The sequence below is a fragment of the Pomacea canaliculata genome, linkage group LG1 (assembly GCF_003073045.1).
Source record: "Pomacea canaliculata isolate SZHN2017 linkage group LG1, ASM307304v1, whole genome shotgun sequence".
Lineage (NCBI taxonomy): Eukaryota > Metazoa > Mollusca > Gastropoda > Architaenioglossa > Ampullariidae > Pomacea > Pomacea canaliculata.
Genome location: NC_037590.1, coordinates 11779807 through 11806584, shown reverse-complemented (window position 1 = coordinate 11806584; position 26778 = coordinate 11779807). Strand labels below are relative to the sequence as shown.

The 26778-nt window shown below is 40.4% G+C and overlaps 2 protein-coding genes across 4 annotated transcripts in view; both read right to left on the bottom strand.

Annotated features, from left to right (window-relative positions):
* LOC112572028 (carbohydrate sulfotransferase 11-like) overlaps window positions 1-5813 on the bottom strand; it is a 45745-nt gene extending 39932 nt beyond the window's left edge. The window contains exon 1 of the mRNA XM_025251542.1: window positions 5608-5813. The gene's annotated coding sequence lies outside the window, so the exon portion shown is untranslated. The remainder of the gene's footprint in view (window positions 1-5607) is intronic.
* A 7290-nt stretch (window positions 5814-13103) lies between these two features.
* Window positions 13104-26778, bottom strand: part of LOC112572006 (mitogen-activated protein kinase kinase kinase 13-like) — a 57552-nt gene continuing 43877 nt past the window's right edge. For all 3 annotated transcript variants that reach the window (XM_025251488.1, XM_025251498.1, XM_025251506.1), the window contains 5 exons: window positions 26586-26702; window positions 25256-25384; window positions 23003-23882; window positions 21832-22131; window positions 13104-21425 (listed from right to left, as the gene is read on the bottom strand). In XM_025251488.1, coding sequence (XP_025107273.1) covers window positions 21318-21425; window positions 21832-22131; window positions 23003-23882; window positions 25256-25384; window positions 26586-26702 — 1534 coding nt within the window. In that variant the 3' untranslated portion in view covers window positions 13104-21317. The remainder of the gene's footprint in view (window positions 21426-21831; window positions 22132-23002; window positions 23883-25255; window positions 25385-26585; window positions 26703-26778) is intronic.

Below are 26778 nucleotides of genomic sequence, written 5' to 3'. Positions count from 1 at the left end.
TGTTTATTAATAATCGAAAAGAACTTGAATTAAAAAACATATTATGCCGCCCCCCCCAAAAAAAAAAAGAAAAAAGAAATGATAGTAGATTTCAGGAAAGACAGGGCTGATTTTCATGAAATACTCATTAATGGTGAAGTCTTACGAAGAGTAGACAGTTACAAATATTAATGTATGACTATCGATGATAAACTTACCAGGAAAGCTCATGCTGATAATGTTGTCGAGAAAATCTATAGCTGCCTTTACTGTTTGAAAAAAACAGATCTCTTAATGTCCGTCCAGAACTCCTGCAACTATTCCACGCCTCTGTGATATACAGCACCATGACCTTTGGCCTAGTGTGTTGGGGTGGGGACATAGCAAAGCTGGGACAAGCTGAGCAAAATATATGAGGGGAAATTGGGAGGGAGCAGGATGACTTACAGACAATATATTACAAGTTTCTGTACAATAAACTGATTTTATAGCCGACGACTTTCATCCACTCCTATGGGAGTTTGACAACACTTGAAAGTGTGGGCAGTTTTTTGAGGGAGAGAGAAAAGGTCAGCGTTCTCCTGGAGAAGGAATCGTTGGCACAAGATCAACCCTTTGCAACGGACGCAGACATGTGGTTTACAACGGGAATTGTACTTAGTGTATGTTTTATCAATGGATTGATGTGCGTGATTTTGAGAAGTTTTATATCCTGTATGATTTAAAGTTGACAAGGCCCCGAGAGGCAGAGCTGTCCTTCATTTTGTAGAATGAAAAGAAAACGTAGAGGTCAACACATGCGTGATCTTGGGGCAGGGTGAGTTAATGCGTGACATGACATGACTACAGTAAATAAAAGTTCTTACTCTCTCGCTATATATATATAGACACACAACAACAGTAGATACAGCTGGTGCACTGAATCACAACATCACGGCCAGTAGAAATTATCAAATGTATGGTAGGTGGAATGAACGGGTTGCGATGACGATGCCTTCTGCACACAGTCATCGAGTATTTGCGGCCAGACCACAAGAGTGAGAAGTCTTTTTTCTCGGAACCAAGCAGAGGGACTTAGCAATCCCAAGTAATCAGTAATGCTAAGTAAAGCACGTGATCAGGAATAGTGAGGATACGTAATGCCTTCCTCAGCATTACTGATTACTTGGGATTGCTAAGTCCCTCTGCTTGGTTCCGGTGATATTAACAAAATATTAGATTGTTCCTGTTCCCTACGTAGAGATTGTGGAATTAAGACATGAAAGAAAAAATGATGAGGCTTTAGATGAAGGAATGATAGAATTGAAATCGAATGAGAATGACAGCGCTAACAGAAAGATCTGAGTTTCCGTAGAGGATACTTGCAGCAACGACTGATGAATGATTCAGTAATTGAATGCAATTTCATCTCTTGCATTGTAATGCTGTATTAAAACAGCTGTGAAGTGTGTAGTTTGTAATTCTCTCAATATATATTGTTGATTCGTTCGCACTGGCATTTTCTGACATTTTCTATTTCTTACCTGACGTGGAGGTGTGTTTCTCTCTTATCATTCCATCAACACCATAATATCTGTGTAGACTGCTGGACGTCTCAGGCGTCAAGACACGAGACCTCACGAACTTGTGTCGACATTTTCTGGATCTCTTGGTGTCATAGGCTATGATTTACAATGTTAGACATCACAGCTGAAAAGACCCCTGCCAGATCGCAGAAACCATCGCATCATCGCCAAAAGTTTTTTTTCAGCTCCTGCAAACTGTCAACATTCCGAAAGCCACGCCGACAATGATGCAATGCGCTGACAGCACTGGTGGATCACTCGGTGGAGAGTGTATCCACTTGTTGCTCTCTATCCAAGGAAAACTATGTGGGGAAAACTTATCAACAAAATTGTGGAAACACCCTGAGGAATCACTCTATCGAGCCCGATGGTCTTCTCTCGTTGAAAGCGCGCGAAATACTGAAGTCGAGGCAGAAGTGGAACGTCCCTCATATATTGCAAACCACAGATTTGCTAAGGGGCCAATGGCAATGATCAGCTTTATGTGTCCCAGTGGGCAATTTAAACTGTAAACTGAATGTAATCGGTCGTTGCAGACAACAAACAGATGTTGGTCAAAATGTGCACTCACACTAATAGCGCGGACACAGCTGCCAGACCAAAAAAAAAAAATTGCTTTCAAATATATTTAACCTTTCTTTATTCATGATCGGGCTATCGACCAGACTGCAGATCACTATAATGGCAGAAAAAACATTTGTGGCTGTAATGTAATAGCAGCATTGGTAACTGCAAGAAGAAGACGACAGTAGAATACTACTTTAGTAAAGCACTTACCGTGGCAGTGGAAGCACACTGTGGGTAGAGAGTTCAGTAAGCTTGAACAAAATCATAGCACGAAAAACAAACACAGCAGCACACCTTCAAACTACAAAAAGAAGAGGATGCGGGAGGACAGGGAGAGGGTTACATGGCTGGAAATGCAGAAAATCCAACGTCCAGGTCCGAGGGTCTGAGGGTTTTTTTAAAGCAATGAAATAAGCGATCAGTGCAGCACTGACAGGTTAGCATCTCCTAGAATGTCTGTCACAGACAAGTGTCATGCAGCATGGGGTTGGGAGTAGAAAGCTTGGCACCCACCACTAGGGCGGCCTAGATGCTATCTGCAGAAATATTCGGATTTTGAGACAAACGAGGTAAACACAGTTCAGACACGGTGTTGCAGGTTTCCTGTCCACTTTGGTGTGCGGTCAATGCATGAACACTGCCAAACCGTGTACACGAGTGTCTGGAATTCCCTCACATCAGGAGTGTGAGTGTGAGTGTGAGTGTGAGTGTGAGTGTGAGTGTGAACCTAAAATGAATTCAAAGAAGTTATAATTTTTATTGTTTAAAATAAATTAGTCTTGTACTATTGTACTGTATTATTGATCTTCTTCAGCTGTCGTGTCCTTATAGAGAAACATCTTCAGCACGAGCGGGACCTCTACCACAACTTCATCGACTTAAAAGAAAGGGTTGAGGGTCACAGTATGAAGCAATAGGGGCAAGTCATTTGACACTCTGGGACTACGGGAGAAGGAGCGGCACCCAGAGTGTTTTGTCTTATCGGAGGCACTAGGGATCCACTTGAGTCAACCAGAGCAACCCACAACTGCTAGAGCTTAAAATTTCTTAACATTATCCTGTAGCCCGACCCTAAGGGTAACAACTGCTCAGTGTGGTCATGTCGAAATCGCGGCAAGCCCAGGCTGCAAGCCGATGCCGACTAGGAGGAGTGGTGCAGCATGACTAGAAAGAACATTGAAGTGCAAGATCACAACAAACACTTGTAAGCGCAGGGTGAACATTGCTAACTGCTAGAACCTTGGTGACAGAAAAGTGATTCTAGTAGCCATCGAGTGTCTTTCCAAGGGTGCGGCGACCGATTTCAACATAACAATTTCGTTACTGTATTTTGTGTTTTTTATTGTTAGCAACACAGTCATCATTGAAATGTCGCAGCAAATCATGTTGTGTTTGCTATTTTAATGTACAAGGATCTGGGCCCGAGGCTGTTAGTAGGTAGGACAACAATGGAAACCAACACAAGCAGTAATATGAATGTAAATTGGACACTGATACAATACACACAGAAACCTGATATTGAAATGAATATGTTGGCAACAGACTACTGTGCCTGTCTATGTAGTTTTCTGCTTAAAGTCTCTCTATTCTCTGTAAAAGCAACTTAATCGCTGAAAGCACTAACTCCGATTATTTAAAAGAAAAACTGTGGCCACAAAGGCGGCATGGATTATTATAGTAGGGATATGTCGGCTTTTAGACAGAGAAAACAAACAAACAATCAAAGAACAACAAAAACAAAATGATGAAAGAGAAAGGTGTGCAACGACCCGAACTTGAGAAGGTGTGCGTGTGCATGTACGTGCGCGAGCGCCAACGCTGATCGTTCGTTTTACAAAAAGAAATAGAAACGGAAAACCTCTCGACTGCTCTTCGTTTGGCTCGGTGGTCGTTTTCATTGATGAAGGATTGATTCCTAGGAGGGAATAGGCAAATGAACTCAACATGTCTGCCGGCTACTCATATATAGATATCTGCAATGGGCATGTAGTGACAGAGATCGTAAGTGCGTTCGTGTGTGTGTGTGTGTTCTGCAGACCTACTACAAACACCCCTTCCCCATCATCCACCCCATTGGTGCTTACAGCTGGCTGGCTTCTGTAATTAATACAAAACCGGCTTTGAATGTAGATACCGACAATCAATTGATAGACCTGCCTACCCCCAACATTCCTCACTAATAGCATTCCCACACAGAATGACAATTTTTGTACCTTGTGTCCCTTGCCTGTAGCAGCACGAATCGCTACAGAGTTTCTCATCGACCTCTGTTGCTGTCAGCTTTTCAATCCATTCAAGACAAATGACATTTATTTTACGTAAATATTTAATTTAACGAACTCTTTAAACAGAAACTGGAATGTTGAGCTCGACAAAGAATTTCCTCGTCTAACTGACATCAATGACACAAAGCATATTTCTTCTTAAAGCATGACTGCAGCTTTCCCGACCGGAAAAAAAGATATTACTCGAATCCGCAGTCAGGGGCTGCAGATCAGGAGCAGCAAGCAGGTCGTAGCTTGTACGAATATTAATTCTAAAAATAACAAGAAATTTCATGCAAAGTTAGTCTCGATAATTCGCCCCCGACCTGTGCTGACCCTTGACGACCCTGCGGAAACACGAGGAACCACAGACGATTCTGTTTTTACTGAGCTCCTTGAGGAGACTCACACTCGGAAACACCAAAGTAACTCGAGAACCTCTTGTGTCGGGTATAAACAGATGCCGTGTGGTACAGCACTGTGAAGGATCTTGTACGAAAACCACATTCCACCATCCTAGGCTAAAGATTGAGAAGTTTTCCAGAAAAAATGACTTCGCGGAATCACCCACCCACCGCCACCACCTACGCTTGACTTTCAGCTTTTCAATTTTTTTCCCGAATTTTCATAACATTTTCCAACCATTCATTAGCAGTATTTTTCGTGCCATTTCCTATTACATTTAACACAACATTTTTATTTCTTTTTCTAACAGTGTTTTCCACAATTGTTGATGTCTAATATCTCTGCTTTGTCCAACGTGAGGACTGAGTTGTTTTCCAGACCTGGGACGGTTAGTGACAAGCAAGCGACTAGAACCGTTCAATTAATTGATTCATTATTTCTAGCGGCGTGTTGTCCCGTGCAATCAGCAGTTTGCACTTGTTTACAGAATAATACACATTTGGATGTTTTGTTTTCCTTCGTTGTTATGTTGCGAACCTTTCCGTGATTAATTCCAGAACATAAAAATTGGCGATGTGCCTGAGAAAAACAAGACAAACTAAACAATAAATGTCATCATAAAATTTACAATTTCATATCTTCGTCATGACTATTGCCCCCACCCCAACCACCTCCCGAACAATGAGCCCCCGCGTGGAGCCCAACCGCGTTTGAGAACTTGAAGGATGAGGGAGGAAGAGGAAACAGGCACAGAAGCCATAGACTGTAACTGTAACAATTAATGTCTGTCCCAAGATAGAGTAGAGGTCAAAGCTTATATTTCTCACCTTGTGTCAGCCTTGACATAAAGATGACTACATAGACGAGGCTGGTAAGTGCCTGCTGAATGCTGCACCAAGAGAAGACTGGCCGTATGGTGCACGAGTAGACTCAAGCACTGAACAGCGACAACCACCACTGAACCAGAAGATAAATGCCTACTACAGTCACTGCTAAAGAGTCCCGGGTCAGTCGTTTATCTGAGAAATGCGGGTTATCTGACCTGTTCACATGGCCAGGCGCTGGGGTTAGAAGGTGAGAAGAACGTGTCCTGTGACTGCGATGACCATGTAGACACCCCCAGCGAGCGAGTCTCTTGTCCCAGGTGATGCACACAGGTGTGCTAAAGTCCTTCTGACTTTCACTGCAGAAAGAACGGTCGCTTATCTACTTATCTCCTTCAGTAGTGAACAACGATGGTCTCGTCTCAGGTGCCACCTTTACTCACAAATAGGACACTACCACAGTCAGTTTTTAGTTTAATGTTTTAAAAAGAAAGGAAGGAATAATCGAGACTAAAACATCAAGGTGTGATAAGAGGGGTCCATCACCTGAAAACCGTGGCTTTCTCACCTCCACTACAGAATGAAGGATCAAAATTTACTGTGTCTGATCTTCCTCTTTATGTAACTGGCGACACTGCGGCCATTTCCCTCACCTGTAAGACCTCAGTTCAGCAAATATTGACCGTACCTGCTACAGTTACTGATCGGAAAACAAAGCTTTCCTAGTCTTTATTTCTGAGTTGGTGGCAGCACGAACACGCCATGACATGCGCACTTCCTGCCTGGGAAGATTTTCTCCGTTGATCTCCGTTTCTGCTTTGCCCCTTCTCTGAACCACAATTCTGTCACCTTCTTTCACCTGTGCAGGAGTTGTGGACTGTCACTAACGTGTTGGTTAATTCCCATCGACCCTTGTTGTCAACAATACCACGGCAGCAGTGATGTGTAAAGATGTTCTAAGTTTGGAGGATTAGTTAACAAACAGTCAGGGCATCTCAATGCGAATTGCCCACCCCAATGGTTGATAACAAGTAGGGATAGAGAAATAACAGGCAGCTAACATAAATAAGTGGACTGTCCATATCTACCAGGACTTGCTGACCGCCACTCAACACAGGCTGATGGCAAGTAATGTCAACCCTGTTACTCCCACCCCACGACCAGTGTCACACCCACATGCGCTCCCAAGCCTCACGCCATTGTCGTGACATTAGTGCCTTCTTTTGTTCATGAACAAAGACAAACTATATCTGTCTCTTGCAGGCCATGTCTATTTTTAATTATAAAAGGTCGCAGCACTCGCTGCTTAAAAATACGAAAATGAACCTGAAACAATAACTCACACTCACATTAAAGACCAACCCGAACGATTCGCGTTTTCTGCAGATTTCAGTAAATAGAGATGATATAGAACTAACCTGTAAATTTCACCCTCCAAAACCAATCGGTTAATTAATTATCCAGCAACAAAGTACGCGATTCGCACATGACAATGACAGTGACAATTCTTTATCAACGAGAGGTAAAATAAGCAAGAAAATCATTTTTTCCATTTAGCCCTGATGGGGGAAAAATTAAATGAAGTAATGAAGTACTATGAGAATAATTTGTAGTAAACATAAAGGAAGGTGGATATGTACAAAAGTGGTGGCTAAGAAAAAAAAAAAAGGCAGCGAAGAGTGTACTACGTCACACCGATCACACACGAGGCTGTATTTACCACCCCACACCCCACACCCCCACCCGGGGAAAAGCCCACAGTCGCAGCCACTGTATGAGGACTGGTGGTCTCTGAAACCAAATAAAAATGGTTCTACATTAATAACAATTATTGGAATAAATTCAATGAATCCGAAATACAAATAAACCTTGCTGGGAAGACATACCCTCTCACTAGTCCCTTCTAGAATCTTCTAAAGTATTTGTAAATGGACTGAAGTAGGGTAACGCGTGGGTCGGCCTGTCTCATTCACTCCACTTGAATGCCATGTCACCCGTCTGTGACAGGCGGGAATCGTCAGCTAATACAGTCAAGGAACGAACGAATGAATGAATGAGAAGTGAGTCTCTTAAAAATGTCAATAAACATACACAGAGAAACAAAATAGCACAACTGCAACTGTCCTCTTAATATAGATGAGCTGCGACAGCGTACACACACACACACAGAAAGAGAGAAGCGTATAAGCATACATAGACGAACACACTCACATGCACAGAGATAGAGTGATGAAAGAAAGAGTTAATATTTTGGCATTTGTCTTTTGATGTCTACAGTGTCGGAAATAAGCTTCACAACCCCCTGTGGTGTTTACGAGAACTTTCATGTCAAAGCGTTGAAACCAGAATCAGAATCCACACTTACTTAGACAGGCTCAAAACCGGAAGGTGGTGGAGGGAATGGTCCATTGAATGTTCCAGATTCCGTCTTCAGACAAACGCAAGCTGACTGACCGCTCTCCTGAATTCGTGTTGTCAACATGACAGGTACAAACGAGAAAATATTCTGTAGTTTGATGGGCTTCTAGTGAGTATACAGCCCTTAATTATTGCCCAACTCTAATAGGTTCAGGCCTGAGTTAGTTGTTTCTGGCTCTGTTTTCTGCCCTCTCTGCACTGCCCCTTACTACAGTGAGCATGATACCCGTCGTCATGGCGACGCGAGAACACCCCAGTCTCTGATAAATCTCGTGACTGGTGTTCGTGACTGAACATATCTTGGTGCTGGTACCCATCGCCAGGAATAACAGCAGAGAGGCATAGAGGAGGGGCTCATCTGAGGTACAGTTACCTCGCTCCAGGGTATTTCATCACACACATAACTAATTATAGTCAACAAGTGCTCGTCACACGGGGAGACGTAAATATTAGATTGCACACACCTGGGTCACCTGGGTCACCTGGTCACGCCTGGCTAGCACCTGGCTCTTCCCTTCCCCTTCCTCAAGCAAATGAGGGTGATTAACGAGAAAACAACGCGTGTGCGTCTACCTTCTGCCTCCTGGCCTACTTCTCCACCCCCGCACCCCCACCCGCTACCTTACTGGCCGACTTTTAACTCAGGTAGATCAGTTGATCCTCTATGGTTCAATGAAGGGGAGACTCACACTCACACAACTTTCAGGAACAACTCGCCAAAAAATGTGAACTTGGAGATAGAAATCCTGACAAATCGTCCAGTCGCCGATTATCTTCATGCGTGTGTGTGTGAGAGAGAGAAGAGAGAAAACGAATGATCGAGTGACTTTGTTCAGGCATTCGACACAAATCACAAGACATGGTCCCTGTAGAAGTTAGGTAAATCACCGTTTTATAAATGTTTGATGACTCTCCTCGAAACTAACCGTTTGACAGTTTATGCTTAGCATCGGGGAGCGGGTGGGGTGGGGGCTCAAAGTTGAAAGTGAAGGGGTAGGAGGGATACATTGTTATAGTGTCATGCGCAACTCTTTCACATTTCTATCTTACCTCTGTGCGACCAACACACACACACACGCAGGGTTATATATATATATGAACACATTCAGCCTTTAAGATCAGATTATCCGCTACTTGTAGTAAGCTAGTGAGTGCCAGTGACGATGGCTGGGATGAATTCATCTGACTGATAACCAGAATCCAGTCATGACATGCATGGTTAATTTAAACGCTGTCTGTGATTTGATGGTAAGTATTTTTTCTGTAACCCTGTCACTTCAGGCATACTACAGCTTACGTGAAAACAAAAGTAAAACTGCAGACAAATAAGACAATTAGACACCGAGGGAAGTATGCGTCCCTGTCTCTGTCTCTCCAAGTCTCTCTCTTTGTTTTGTGTGCTTGCGAGTTTGTTTATGACATGTTTGTTTCTTTTCTAAATCTCTTTTCCGATCTTTCTGCGAGACTGGAGATAATTCTGTTTTCAGCTCTGGAAGAAGTTATAATCTTAAAAAAGTAATGTGCTCTGCAAGTTACATAATTGTGAATTTCAGAAACATGGATTAAATATTGAATTTTGTACCTGACTTACGGAAGCACATACATTTCAATATCCTGGACAAGTTTCCTCTTCTAAAACTCTGCATTATATCGACATACCTTTACCACCTAAAATCCTGTCTAGCGTGCTTGGAGACAAAGTTTGTAAAGTTTAACTTCCAGCCCTAGAGAATGCCAAAGGTACACGGACGTTTTGCCGCCGGACGTTTCGGCGCGGGGCACTTCATTTCGGCATTTCACGCGGGACCTTTAGCCGAAGTCAAGTGTGTGACGCCCCTTAGCTCACACATTTCTCTCGCCATTGTATCAATGTATCAGTGTACTCTCTCTCACTATCCCTCCTCATGTGAACCGTTAGCTCACACATATCTCTCGCCATTGTATCAATGTATCAGTGGACTCTCTCTCTCACTATCCCTCCTCATGTGAACAGTTAGCTCACACATATCTCTCGCCATTGTATCAATGTATCAGTGAACTCTCTCTCACTATCCCTCCTCATGTGAACAGTTAGCTCACACATTTCTCTCGCCATTGTATCAATGTTTTTCTCAAGCTGTTGCGCATAATCTGTGACAATCAAAGTGAACTGTCTGTGAAGTCTGTGTGTAAAATTTGTTTGAAATAAAGAATTATTGTGTAATCTAGTAGTTACTTTCATTCTTTGAGAAGTAAGTAAGCTCTCTCTCTCTCTGTGACATAATGCGGCGAAACGTCCGGCGGTGAAACGTCCGCACACGAATGCCAAACGAGAACTAACCTTACAATGTCAGATGCTAGTGTCCACGGCAAGGAAAGAGGCAATTGAAGATCTGTTTGTCTTAGCAACATCCACGAGACCCACTCAGAGCCTCCCTGTCGAAGACTGGTTATATTGTTTATATCTCAGTTAATATCGTCAAACTTAGAAGCAGTCTTGGTATCCAAGGTTGCTCGTCAGTTTTTCAAGTTTTCCGTGAGGCGAGTTCCAGTCCATCAGGTTCAGTGTGAACAAAACAGGACAATGGAGGCTGTCAACATCAGGCTTTTCAGACTAAGTGGGGCTGATTTGGCAGAAACTATTTTAAGGAAGACCTCTTCAGCACGAGCAGCAGGAGGTATTAATATAAAGAATTTGATTAATCTAATGATAGAGAAGTACAGAGAACAAAGACAAAAGGCGCACTGAACGGTGTTTGTGTGTTTTCAGGCCGACCCATTGGCTGTGGTTCAGTAGCAGACAGTAGGACAGGCTGTTATAGTTCACCGAGTTCACCGTTTGCTACCAAAGGAACGGCATCAAAAATCTCCGGGTACATCTAGACTGCAACACAGGGGACTGTCCACTATGTCTCATGTAGACTACAACACAAGGACTGTCCACTATGTCTCATGTAGACTACAACACAAGGGACTGTCCACTATATCTCATCTAGACTGCAACACAGGGGACTGTCCACTATGTCTCATGTAGACTACAACACAGGGGACTGTCACTACATCTCAGGGAGACCGATTCAAGCTGCGATCGTCAAGATGAAGCCTCATCAACAGTAGCATCAAACCACGCCCACGACTCAAACCGTTACCAAAGATCCGCCATTGCAAAACAGGTAAATTCGGAATAAATTATAACATTGTTTTCACAATACTTACTTAACAGACGGAATTATTATTTTTTTTAAAAGAATATTGAGGCTGAGAAACAGTTCGTGTTATCTCGTGGTGCGGAAGAGTTGGGGACGCAAGCGACACACTATCTCGTGGCTTCTCACACTGATGACAAATTGTTTTTGTTTTTTTTAAAGGCCTGTAAGAAGTTTCCCCCATTTACGTCACTTCCGGTACCAGTCAAGGGACCAATAACTACCGGAATAATTGACTCCGTGCCTGCGTGTGTGCATGCTTGCTAGTTGATTCTTACCTGATGTGTACTTGTGCACCTCTGTGTGTATATAATTTATGCGAAGCGATTCAAGCCTGAATTGTGCGACACGAATGCAAGGAAGCAACAGATAAAATTATTCCAACCAGGTGTACCACTACCTGGAGTGTAAGTGTAAGCTGCACAAAATGTTTTTGCTTTGTGACTTGCCACCCAAGGAACTAGGCCAGACATCGCTGCAAGGCCCATAACACATGCAGGGTTTGATTTACGCGGTGCCTCCCCTTGCCGGTGGCCCCTTGTCTTGATGATGAGGAAGATGACATTGGTGTCTAACTGCTGAACATTGAGAAGATGGTGCTGTACCAAGCGGCCATTAACAATACGGCCTATAGGTGTATGTGCCGTGAAGAGTAAGAGTAATGCACACACTAGGTGCTTATTCCTTAATTAATGTCAGAACGGATCAGGTGAATGTCAATCACCATAATTTCACCCTATAAACTTCATGCTGACAAAATGCAATAAAATATGATTAAGAGTAGCTACCACAGCAGCAGTAAGGTGTGAGAGGTGACAATATGTTGTATACACACGCTCGCACTCACACCCACCCCTCAGCCAAGGACCACACACACACACATGTAAAAACAAAGAAAAATGTAGAATAATTGGAAAGGTACAACAGACCATATCTTGGCGCAGCAGAAGGCAAATTGTGGAGCAGCTCCATCGTTGTACAATCCACACACGTCATCAACAGCCTTTTCCATAATATTCACAACGCCCTCTCTCGTCATTTTATGCGAGCGTTTGGTGTAAAACGACACGAGGGGGAGAGAGAGGGGGGAGGGGTACATGGGGATATAAAGAGACGGAGAAAGAACAACACAAGAAAAGTGTCCTAGCGAAAGGGAGGCCAGTAACTGAATTTGTCCCTTCATCTCGCGCTAGATACATCCGATTCACTGGTAATAAAAACAAAGGAATAGTATTTTTATAACGTCCTCGAGATTTTGCATAAACCACCTGAAAACCATTTTTTTTTTTTCTCTCTCTCTCTCTCACACACACACTCTGGCCCCTAAACACGAATCTTACTCTTCCTCTACATTGATCTTTTCCGCTCTCCCTCTTTTCTCGTCTCGCTCGCTCGTTTTTTTTTTTTTTTTTTTTAAAGTTAAAGAAGCAAAGCCGCGTCACTCACAAACATCACATAAGGAAACTCCAATACTTTGCTTTAGAATTTAAAAAAAAGTCCATGGCTTTTCTTTGGATGTAAAAGCCTGACTGACATGACGGTGAACTTAGCTTAGCAACAAGGCCTTCCCCTGCCATAGACATGTCAGCACACGACGGGTATGGCGTCAACAGTCATCATAGGTCGATGATGGTGATTGATGTTGTGATTTCTCTGGAAACGCAAAGTCGATTTGTATTGGACCAAAAATCATGATCCTATATGAGCGATTGATATTGGGACTTAATGCAAAGTCAATTTTTATATAATTTTATATAATTTCAACCATAACCAGGGGCAAATAAAAAAAGCTGATCACAAAAATCAATCATTGTTTTTGAAGCGCGTGACAAACACACATCAGGTTATCAACAAACACGCACACGCAGTCGCACCAAAGACAACCTGACATTCAGAGATCAGTTGTCTCCTGTTTAATCACTTCACAACAGGTTGCATAATATCTTATATACATGTATACATGAACTTCAAATGCAATTCAATGCAAGAAATCAACGACTACCATAAACTATTCAATTCACAGAATGTCAGCTGGCAGAGGCGCAACACTACTCCGTACAGTACAACTACATGTTTCCATGGGCAACAGAGTTTTTTTTTTCCTATTTTACTCTTCTTCTATGTTTATTCTTGAGATATTTCTGCTCTCTCTTGTAAGCAGCTCCTATTTCATGAACTGAAAGCGCGGTGGGTATCAAAAAGTCTATTTGTAGGTCCAGGAACCTCTTGAAGACCTCCCGACTGATTACGCGTATGAATACATTTTTACCTGCAGCCGCCACTTCACGGTGGACATACCTGCGGCACAAATGAGTTCCTAGCAGGGATGGTGAGGCTATTCACGACGCAACAGAAGATAATTAAAAATATATATACAGAAATTATTCTCGAACTGATTTTTATTTAGGAGGGAAGAATGAAGTGGGAGCATTACATAACGAAATGATTAAAGATAACAAAGAACATCATTCTCTGATATGAGTGTGCATGCGGTGTTATGGTTAGGGGAGGAGGCAGGGCGTTTGACGATTGGTTACATCCTTTTCTACCCACCCTCTAAATGCCCTCTTCTCATGTTTGACTTTCATCGAGGGCGACCACGAGGCGGAAATCAGCAGAAAAATTACTTCTCCACCAGGTAATCGTAAAAGTATTTGCAAAAGAAGTGAACCATGACCATCAGTTCATGACTATCACTAGACACAATTGCATTTTGTTGGCTTTTCCGTTCGATTTGGCTCTCAAAGAAATCGACAAAGTGAGTGAAGGAGTCAATGTGGACATAGGATACTTCTCAGTGAAGGTAACAAAGTGTACACATGCACGTTCACTTTGTTAACATGGCGCAAAACTCTGAATTTGGGAGCAAAATGGTTCATGCTTTCCGCAACTGTCCGGCAGGGATTGACACTTGAGAGTCAGTTCGTCCAAAGATGGCAGCTGTACTGTAGACATCCGCGTCAGCAACAATGGCCAGACTGGACAAGACTGGGCGCAGCAACACCATCAGGGTTGCAACCAAGTACAAAACTGTACCAGTCCCTTATACCCCCTATCTTAATGTAAGAATATATCTGCCTGATATAGAGAGAAAATCTCGGCATCGAAGAACTTGTGGTTTTTTCGAATATCCTACACGATCTGCAAACCCAACGACTTTGTATGGATCACGGCTGCCACTCACTGGGACACGTAGAAACCCTTCTCGCAAGTCGAGCGGAGCAAGCTCGTAAAGTTCGCCATGTTCTTCACGGTACCTAGGAGTGGAGTGGGGTAGGCGATCAACGCCGGGGTAGACAGAGGAAGAGATGGCATGCAAACAACCAGCATAACCATTTACCAACTGGTCATGGGATGAATGAATGAATCATCAAGATCACGATGATAACCAACTCCACCGCCGCCCTTCGTCACAAAATCAGGGAAGTTGATAAAGAAGTATCAGAATACCTTCTGCTTCGTAGTTTTACGTCCAGGGTATAAGTTAGAAACCTCCATTCTGAACCTAGCTATTTATGTCGCAAATCTTAGCTGTAGGCAGATAGAATTCAACAGAGCGCTTGTATGGGGACAAAAGAGGAGAACTGGGACCGCTACTGGCACTACTACGCAACTACCCAGACATTTTGTGGTTTGAGGAGATGAAAAACGAACGAGTTAATTGCCTGATGCAGAGTGGAAGAAAACAAACTCGCATGCACTCTGAAAAGCCTTCATTGATAATGGACAGAGAGCATTGACTCGCCCCGAGACAATCAGGCAGAGCAGCCAATGAAGAGGAATATTTCCAGGACTGTAGTCTCTGCCAGACAAGAGATGGTCGACATGGCATCTGCCTTACCCCACTGCTCGCATATTTGAGTATCACTACCTGCTGTGTGAAGACGGGTTCTATACACTCTGAATGGCCGACAGAAAGCGGGGGAAAAACCCAACCCCACTCCCTTTTTCCAAAACCCCCAACCTCCCTTGCATGCACCTGCACGCCAACTGACAAACGCAGTCACAAGTCATTCCAGACGTACAGACCCACACTCTTAAGTCAAGAGCACCTAAACACCACTGAAATATGCTTTCTTTTGTGACGAGGCCAAGCAGGTTCTTCTAGAGGGCAGAAAAAATACCTGTAAGGACTTGACAGAGAGTAGTGACGGTGGGCGTCGTTTGCGAAAAGCTGAGCACAAACATCTATTTACACGAGTTTTAGCAACGAAGCAGCCAAAGAAGACTTCCTGGGTTGGACAGAGAGAGAGACAGAAGGAGAGAGAGAGACCAACCACAAGCACATTTAACATCGACTACATGCTGCGGTATTCGTTGGAGTCACATCAGCGACTTACACACACACATACACACAAAATAAATAAAGATAGAGTGAGTTGCTGACAGTTTCTCTCTCTCACTAGAAGACAAACCCTGAGGCACATTCAGTGTGCCAGGTACAATGGCCTTGATGTTCCCCCGCCCAACCTTTTTTTTTTAACAGTAGGAGTGGTTATGATTTATGAAATGGCCGTTTTGGATACAGAGTATCCGACAATGGCTTCTTGAAAAAAAGGGTGACTTTCAACACCTACTGTCTCTGAATGACAATGATGTAACAGAACCGAGTTGTGAGAAAATCATTCCTACTCTTCCAGTTTAAGTTAAATCCAGAGCTGCTGTAACTTAATAGAAAGATTCTTGTCCAAGCTCTGCCGGCTGGGATGTGAAAGACTGTGGAATAATAAATTCCAATTTTTCTTTTCTAAAATTTGATGATGATAAAATGTTTGTAAAATGGTTCAGGCCATATAAATGGCTACCAATTATTAAATGCCATAAAATTTTAATAAAACATGCCTTCATTAGTGTGTAAGAGAGAGAGACCCTGGGAGATTTTGTGTGTGTGTATGTTCATGCATGTATAAATAAACAATTTTCAAAATGACAACTCAAAAATCTACTAAATCCGAAACACAAAATACCAACAACTTGAACAGAGCACAGTATTAATTTTAAACGTGGCTGCCCAGTAAATATCTTTTTCTACATCTCATGAGATCAAGACCACATGGCACAAAATCAAATGCAGATTGACAAGATCAACAAAATGTACTTATGGAAAACAAGGAAACAATAAGTTAAAAATAAACCTTCATGCATACTTCATTCTTTGGCATGGGGAAATTGCAGCTCTCAGACTGTCTGTATTTGATGGAATGAATTGGAAACAAGATTAAGAAAATACCCCCAAGATGAGAATCCAAACAACGAAGAATTTTAATCTGTTTTTACAGATCACCTACAACTCCATAATGGTTTCAGGGCAAATGTGGAGCTTGATCTGATTTTAAAAGCTCTGATGTAAAGCTTAAGTACAGAAAACATGTGTTTTACAGTGTACTATAAAAAAACCCAGTAAAAACATACACATTCTTTAACCAGTCCACTTCAACTTATTTTCAGCCCAGACCAAGAAAAGGGTCATGAAGTAGCAAAATTTAAAATCACTCTGATGGGCTCACCTTCCCTCTGTAACATGGGGACTCCAAGGAATGTTTGTGGCCTCAAAAAAGAAAGAAATTCAAATTACAAAATGGACTTTTGTCTATCATAGATAATGAAACAAGGTACTGTTTATTACCAACAAGAAGCCTTCAACAATGACCCAAAACGAGACACATAGCACTGTTGAAAATGATTATCATTGTCAAGGGAAAAAAAAGCCAGATACAACTATGTATTGTTTTCATTTCACAAAGTGCTTCAATTAATGAAAAAAAAAAAATGCAATTTGACCATTTTGTCTCAATAACCAAGCACCAGCCGACATTCTCAAGGCAGGCTGACATAATAGGTCTCATAGTATCAGTACCTTGACATGGCTAGCTGAACATAAAATTAGTAAATGAGAATTTAAGTGAAAGATTATAAAGTTTCAAAAATGAAAAATAACATTCTTAAGACTAAAGATAAAAGAAAACAAAAATCACAACACAATGCTACCAATAAAAGTGATATGTAACAGAGGATTATCTTTCATTCAACAAAAAGAAAACCATACAAAAAATAGAACATCTTTGATTCTAGAAAACAATAAATATACAAAGTGCCTTTAAAACATAATAAAAAGATGAACACACAACTATGCAAAGGTGTGAAAGACAACATTTAGGAATGTAGACAGATGGTCTGTTGCCGGATTAATAAAAAAAAAAAAATCAGTTTAAAGAATGCATAAAATGTCAAAGAGGCAAATACAAGGAATGTTAAAAGCTGGAATAGTTGTTATCTTTCTCTTTTCTGGATGGATTTTTCTGTAACATGTGAACTAACCTCACTATGATGTGCTTGTAAATGATGACTGGTGACACTCATGAACTATTGCATCGTGATGCCATTGTGAGACATGAACATGTGCTGCATGCTAGATATAACTAAGCTGTTTTGATTTTTATTTTACAAGCAACCCTGCATGTTGCTTACTTTTAAGTGTGATCCTTGCAGAGGTATGTGTTGCCACCCATAAGGATAAGGGCCTGCCCCTACCCTTAACTTTACATCAAGCATATTGAGGCTGAATGGTTTTGGATAAAATTTGCAAGACTACTACAATCTCTGCACAATTGATGGAGTATACTGAGATCAAATATACATTTTATGATAATGGGTTTTGGCCATCAGTGTCTCTGCCTATCATGCTGGTGCTAGCATTTATATACAGAACATCAGAAGGTAAATATGACCAAAATAAAAATTACACATGAAAAGCATATGGATCTACATTACAAAAACAGGCATCTATAAACCAGATCAAAGGAATAAAAAAAAGTATTCAATGAAATATTGTTAATTTTATTTAAACTATCTAGTTTGCATGTCTTTTCTGTTTTCATTTTTGAAAGACGGGTGATTTCAGAAATGCTTTTAGAATTATAACAAATAAACAAAGAAGTGGAAATCATTTAATAAATCTGAAACATTGTACAACATATTTTTCTGTGTAGGCAGCAGTTAGGCAAGTTACTGAGAAAGGAAGGTGGTTTTTTTTAATGCAGGCTATGAACCCTTCTGATATAATTGTTACATGGTGTTGGCAAAAACATCTGCTAATTCAGTTACTGTCACCAGCTGTAATGTGTCTCTCATATCACAAACAACACTCTTCATTACACTTGCATGCATTTGCACATACACGCAAACACAAAATATGCACAAAAAATGACAGAAATAAGAAGATTGATGAAATCACATTTTCTGGAAAGGACCTGTCCCAGATAAAGCACATCAAAGCAATGCAAAAAGGAATGTGAAATAAGTTGATACTGGCTGTGGTCAAAATTTGCTACTACACGTAACACATGCTCAGAGGTAATCCATCATGAGGTCTGCAGTTAAAGGAAAACAACCAAAGGTCACTGACACCAACAGATCTTGGTGAGAAATAAGCAGAACTTTGTTGATCGTCCAAAGCTTCTGTACTTTTTCTTTTCTTAACACCAAGTTAAAAACATTCGATAATCAAGCACCACACTAACATGTTCATACAAGTAATATTCCACACGGTTGACATGGAAAGTCTCAACGCTGCCCTTCAGTTCAGTTCAAAAACATGCAAGTTTTGCCTCATGCCATACAAAGCCAGACACACACTCACTAACAGTTCTGAGCTGTGACATCCATCCACTCTTTGCCAATGCCATGTCAAATTAAAAATAAATTGCAGGCCTTAACAATTGTCAACTACTTCGTTCAAAACTGTAAACTAATCCCCCTATAATCCCCCACCCACCTCCAAAATGAAAATCAGGAACAAAAATATTCACTGACTTTTAAATTAAAGGCTACACAAAATCATTATCAGAGTGCATGGTCATTATAGAGGCAATTGACATGACTCTGATTCTTAAAGTGAAGCAATGATCTTCACCCAATATGGCACTCTTACCTTTTCTTTATTATAAATCTAGTGTTGAATCAATCAATGCTAAATTAATTCAGCACCCATTCATTTAAGGGCAAAACTATTATATGTTAACTAACATACTGTAGTTTTTTTTTTCATTTATAAGTCTGTTCACTTAAAGTCCATCATCACTTGAAGCTAAAAAAGCTCACTTTTTACCCATTAAATAATGTTTTAACTTTCTCTTTATAATCAAATTATCAATATACTGTGGTTGCTATATTTTGTTACCCCTTGGGCAATCATTTATATTCCAATGGTAAAAACAACAGTGACACATGGACATACAAGTGTCAGTAAACACCAACCTCTTCAAGAGGGATTGCGCTTTTCACTAAGTTAAATAAAACTGGTGGTCAGCTGAACAACTTCCCTGCAATTTCTCTTAGTGAAATAAGTCAAACTTTTGCTGCAAATTGCTTTACCGCTTAGTTGAATCACATAAGGCCAGCTTCACTTTAAAAACCCTTTTGTAACAATTTCAAACTCCTTATACCACATAAAAGAAAAGTCAAGCTCTAAAGCTAGAAAATCTAATGAATAACAAACTGCACGTATGCACAGAACAAATTCAAGCACTAGCATCTGGCTCTACTTTGTCTAGGCCTCCCCAAAGCCGCTTAAGCTGAGTCAGATAACACATATCCTGGGATCAACTGTATGGGGAGAGACAACATGTGAAATCTAAGATAACACAGAAAGTCTGAAATTCCTTCGTCAACTTCGCATTGTCTTTGATGCTTATAGTTCCATTCCTTGCACCAGGCCTCAGAAGTAGTTGAAAACATTTACACCATGTTTCAAATTCTGGCTTGAAACAGCCGAAGTGATAAGAATGATATGTCGGTGACATCTATAGAGGGAAAACTATTTTCACATGGCCAGTACCCTGCTCATTAACATGAACCTCTAGAACCTTTCAAAACAAACATAAAATAAAAATCACAAAAAGTCTGAATAATCTTTTTTCTCTCCATAATATCTCTTAAGGTTTAGTGAGTAGTTTTCACAAAATGGTTGATCTTAAAACCATTCTGATCAAAAGAACTGGTCCCATGTTCAGATGCACTCTTGAAGAAGGAAGTTGGGTGGGAAGAATGTGAATTTCATGAAATCTGCCAAAAGTGAATGTATGTTTTGTAAACTCTTCATGCCATTTGCAGTCTCTAATGTCTTGTCAAGCTTCAGTACAACTGACTTTTTTAGATACCAAAACATTCAAAATACAGCGCCATAACAAGCTATTAAAGTCTGGTGCCTTTCTCTGTTAATGCACCATAGACCAGTGCAAAGAACAAACATCTGGTTTCAATGTGTGCACAAATAATTATCAACAGCCAAACTATCATTTATGGACAGAGTGTTATGCTGGTTTAACAGCCATCTGATCTTCAGTGGCCTCACTTGGAGGTATTGTAAACAAGTCTCAAATTCAGAGTTCTTGCTGCCTTCTTGCTGCACTATGCACTCTCGAGTCTGTTCTCAATAATCTTCCCTCACTCTGTGAGGGTGTGGCCAATCCGTCTGTTCATCACAATATTCATTGTGTGGCAAACTAATCCTGCCACCAAATGTGAGTGTTCACATGACTAGACTGCTCTGATTTTTGCTTTTGATTTATATTGAGTAATGTGCGCATGAAGCCAACTGCTGCAGCAAAAAGTCACAACTGTACTGCGTCAAATTTTGGAGAATACTCATCCTTGCTTTTAAGCCCTGCAATTTAAAAGCAAGTGTAGCCATTGTGGCCTACACAGCTTGTTAAACTGCAGTCTGTGTGCTGTCCTGTATGGATCATGGTATTGTGGATTCAGATCCATGCATCAGAATGAAAATAGCAGTTTCATGCCCTTCACATTCAGGAACAAAAACAAACAATGATGATGCCTGTTCCATGACGACTATACAGTACAGCTGCTATGACAGTGATCCAGGTGATGTGACAGTCTTGTGTATCGCTGTTCAAGGCAAGAGACATGCTGGTACATGTGAGACCAGTCCGGATATGACTCTTATGTGGTGCCAGAGGCTGAGCTTTTAGTGCTGCCACCAGCAGCTGCTTCCCAGTCTCCACATCAATGTCCAGCAGCTCTCTGGAGATCGATGTCCTTGATGCAGATTCCTTCATCACCTGTCTTGCTCCTGCTCAGAAAACTAAATCTTCACCACACCATATCTCTGTTTTCAAAGGACCGAGTTCTTTGCACTGTTGAAGAGACTGTTCCATTTGAGCATTCATCTGAATCTGAGCTGGAATCTGGTGCACAGTTCTGCAAAAACACAAAGTAATTTAACACAAATGAAGGCTCTTTGGACACAAACATGCATATTCATTAAAATAAAATGAAGATCTTTTGAACAAATAATGATTCGAAAACAGATGCTAGGAAAATGTCCCTTTCATCTGTTTTTTTCTGCTCATTTTTCTCAGATATGTAATAATTATAATAATTCAGCTTCCTTTCAAACAAGTTGACAATAAAGAACTGTGGCAAAATACAGGCAAAAAGGAAGGAAAGGAGGGTCACAATTCAGACACCTCTGCTGCATCCTTGGAAGAAGTTTTTTTTTTTAAATTTTCTGCATCACATTTTAATTATTTAAAACTGAGACAGCTAATAGAGAAAATACTTAAGGTACAACAATTCCTAAAATAGTGCACACTATACTACTTACTTCATAAGATCTTTCCGGTGGACTTATAACTTGATTCCGCATGCGTTTGACGGTCATCTCTTTGTCTGAGAGCCCATCGGAAACGCAGGTGCACTTGGCAAGTTCACGCTGCAGATTCTCTGCACTTCCAGTTGAAAGCAAACCACCATCAGGTGTGACATGGGAGGCCTCACTCATGTTCCCCTCCTCCTCTGAGAATGCACCCTCAGAGCTCAGTGTGGAATAATGCGTGCGACGGCGGTTGTTTGACTCATCCTCACTTACCTCCCCTTCCTCTTCAGACCAAGAATCTTCAGAGTGCTAAGACAATCAAATAGATAAATAAATAAAAATAGAAGATGTAGACAAATTGCATAGGAAGAAAACAAAATACTTCTCCAGAAGTACACAGGATACAGCTTTTTCCTTGTTTTGCTTTAGGATTTATGGGTTATATTTGAAGAGCATACACAAATCACTGGTAGACTATAACATAAGCTACTTAGTCTGAAACTATAAAAGAAACCGGAATAATCTTTTACTTTTAGAAGTTTCTTCAAAACAAAAACCGAAAAAAAAACCTCTAAGAAAATTTACTATGACAGGTGTGCATTTTACCATACTAACTCAGGCAGACTGGGGACTCTCTAATAGCAAAGCTGACAGTGGCAGACAATAATGAGTAAATCATATTTACTGTTCCTGCAGTATTTTATTTGTTTACACTGGTTTTCGCCGAATATATATGCTTAATCATAAATTTATCATCTATAGATCAACCATCATTTATGCGAAAGGTTTGCAGTGAGCTCCATGATACCATTTAAACATTCATGGCTAGAGCATTTTATTCGTACTTGTCCATAAGCTTTTTTCAAAATACTGCACATAATGAGTACAGCTAGAGTACTTGCTTTTAGTGTACAACAGAGATGCGCATGAGTTTTAGTTATTAAAAAATATAAACCAGATTCTCTTCTTTTTTAAAAAAAATATCATAATCTTTGAAATTGGTAACTGATATTTTCCATGCATTTTCTTTAAGACCAATGTCTAAATCTCAAGCTAATTTAAAAAAAAAATCATTTGACTAACCATTTGATTCTGACAATAGTTTACTGCTATTGTCAAAGTGGGATGACAGTAACAAAACATACAAAACATACAAAGCACTCTATGGGAAAAAAATTACCTTGATGTTCCTAAACTTAACAGCATGTCCACGTCGATTCTCATTAGCCTCTGAATCAACACTCTCCATACACTGGACAAGTGCAGGGCTACGTTTAGGAGGCCTCTCCTGCTCACAGATGGAGCGCTTCAATGCTGCATTGACGGTACAGTTCTCCATCAAAGAGGTAGCAGTTGTGTTCTCGTGAGTTTCTTCTTCTTCCTCTATTTTATACACAAAGTCATCAGTATGGAGGTTGAGATTCTCATTTGAGTCTTTCTCTGGCACTGGTTTTGTCTGTGATTCAGATATATTGGAAGTGGAGACGGAGGGAGATATAGTGGTAGGGTCATCTATCAATGAACCTAGAGTAGGAAGCATTGATTCATGACCTTGTCGTAAAGGGCTGCGAGCAGGTGAGTCACAGGTACTTTCAACATCAGCGCTGATCTGGCTTGACCGCTTGCTGCTGCTGCAGGTGGCATCACTACAGCCCCCATCACAGCCAAAGCAAACCTCATTCATATTGTCTTGGTCACTGTGTACCTTGGGTACAACGTTTGATGGCTTGCAATGGTCTTCTGTGTGCTCATACTCATCCTCTGTCAGGTGTTCACGGATTGCCGTTGCAGGACCCATGTACCTAAAGCTGCTAGGGGAGACCTCCAGATGGTGGCTGCTACTTCCTGCTGCAACAGCCTCATGTGGATGGAGGGTGTTCCTGCCCTCCCCTTCCACAATGCAATCTCGAGAAGGACTTTTGATTGGGGAGGTAATGGACCCACGGCTATTGTTGCGCCGATGTCTACTTTTTCGAGCCCGAATTTTGGTGGGTGATGGAAGAACTTGTTCAGAACTTGTGGTCATGCTGCCAGTTCCTTCTGTTTTGAGGGAGTCCGGACTGAAACCAAGGACATTTCATTTTTATTTTCAAATATTTAACTCAGGTTTGTTAATCGATTCCCACCAAATGAGATCTTCAGATAAACAAGGAAATCCATGTTAAATATCAAAAGATTTAAAGACTTTTGCAGGGCTTCTGCTAAGGCTATATTCTTTGGGGTCCCAGGGACCCCTTCAGATTTTTAAGGGGTCCCTGTTCTTTGCCCAAATTTGAAGGGGACCCCATTGACAAAAATTGAAGGGGTCCTCCGAACTTTTAATGCGTACTGTACGCAATTTTTTGCGTAAGCAGAAGCCCTGCTTTTGTGTCTGCAGTGCTACATCACACAACATGTATTAAAAAACACTGTAGTCTAAACAGATGCACTGTGGTAGTAGTTGACATGCCTAACTTCAGCTGATGCATCTGACAAATGTGTCTGCTGTTATCTTTATATTTATTCACAATTAATGCAGAATGTGAATTAAACGTGGCACTTAAAAAGTAAACACTTCTCTGTAACATACTTCCCTTGGTTCAAATTAAATAACAGGGCCTCTTTAAATCCTTTGCAGTCAAGCATGTGAAGCTATATAATTTCTGACAGTCTGGTGAAGTATATACTTTATATCTTGTTATTCCATTGACAGCATAATCTTCACCCACTTTCAGATAAATAGCGACTTAATAACAGGAATTTATTTGCCAAGTACTCAATGAGGCTTTATTTTAGATTATAATTTTCAAGAAGCAGTTTCAGGTAAACTGATACATATGGATTTTCTACTGAACGAAACACGAGAATGTCTAAAGATAGAACAGTTAATTTCTATAAATTTTTATTCTTTAAAAAAACCTAGATTGAAATTACATTTGTGATAGCATTTTTCAAAAATGTCTAAAATGTGACAATATGAAGCAGAAGACATTTTACATAAACGGGATTTAATACAGCCACATCATCAAAGTAGAAAATAATAAACAAGTGCATTCTGCAACCTTTTTATTCTCTTTGCTTTAAATGAGTAATGTGATTATATTCTAGTCTGATACACTTTCACGTCATGGAATGTTTATCTTCAGTATAAATTTAATGTTTATGTCCCACTAAAAATAATATCTCATTTAAATAAATAAAAGTTCAGCAATGAAATGATAACTGAGTAAGTTTAAGGGATCTGAGGTTTTGTTTTAGTTTTAATTCAATTTCTAGATATCAGAATCAACAATCATTGTCCTGGACTTTTCTGTGCCACTAGAACTACTCCATTAAACAAGGGAGACAGTCCCTGTCACTGCTAAAAACATCACCAATTTCTGTTTAAAGAACCAAAAGCCAAAAGTAACTGCATAGTTACAAAATAGGAAACACCCCAACATGTTATTCTCACCTGTTGAGTTCAGCAGTAGACCTATGTGGACGTTTCTTGCCAAGTCGGTCTAGTCGTTCTTGAGCTTTAATGATGGGTCGCACAATAGACTTCCGCCGCTTACTGTACAGTGCAAACTGCTGTTCTCGTCTGCAATGATAAAGATGAGCTTATAACAGATGTACCTATTAACAAAAACCTACATACCTCTAAAATTCTTCAGCATTGGCTCAAATTGCTAATTTGCTGTTAGCACTTGGTCCTTTATGTATAACAACCCAATTCACAACATTTTTTTTCTTTTCACCTGTGACTGTCAGTAATTTTCAGCTGACTGCCCCAGATGACACAGGACATATTGTAAATAAACTATAATCCAATTTTGAGGATGCATCATTCTCTCGCTTGATGAACTGGTCTCACTTCGCATCCACACCAGGTCACACGTACATGTCTTTGTTTGCAAATGGCAGACAATGCATTCTATGGGGGAAAAAAATCTCTAAGAAGTCACAAGATGAGCAAAAAAATTACATCACGTATTCTTTTATGCAAGAGAATGTAAGAAAAATAAATTGAAAAGGTAAACACTTTGTTAAAAATAAGTTTTACTTCACAAGTAAATGGCTACAAAAAATTAGCCTTTCAAAATACTTAACATACTTAAAATACTGACCTAACAGTGAGGTGACAGCAGAACTGAATGTATTATTTCAAGATGTATTATTTCAAACTTGCAGGACTTTAATTTCGCTTACCATTTGTGTACTTTTCCCACCAGAATTACTGTACTATGGTTTTGGAAACAATTAAGCAGAAGTTTCTTAGTGTTAATAAAAACAAATCAGAATACACTACACATTTCTTTAAGTCAAGTAACAGTGAAACTGGATAACACTGTATTATTTTATTTTTATATTAAATTTAATGCACTCTTTAAACAGAAACTGACATATTGACAAAAAATCTCCAGGTCCATATGCTTTTATCTGAGCCATTTTGATTCATCCATTTTACAGATGTGCTTCTTCTTGACTGACCATGGTAAATAAAAATGCAAGGAAAGTACCAAAGCTTATTTTTCCATCCCATCCCTCAATCTTGTCTTGACTTAAGTAATATGAGCTTTTCTGTCATATCATATAAAAGTATTTCAGGATATATACATCATGAATTTAATGGACAAAAAGCCGTTAAGTTCGGAGACGATACTTGAGACAACCATATATATGAAATTTGATATGTTCATAGACCTATACTTTTTAAAAGAAACCTAATCCAGGCATTTAAAAGTTGACTGGTGTAGCAGATTCACAGGCAAACGGATGCAAAGATGTCAAATGCTACTCACTTTATTAACTCCCGCTCTCGTTTCTCTAGCTGCAACATGCAGGCTGTGAGCTCCATGTAAAGGTTGTTAGCTCTCTCTAGCTTGCGCTCATAGTGCTCTCGCACATCCTGTGCGTGTCTGCAGCAAACAAAAACAGAAAGAAAAATCAGACAGGACTAATGAAAATATCTAACTGCTGCTCAGTGATTATACT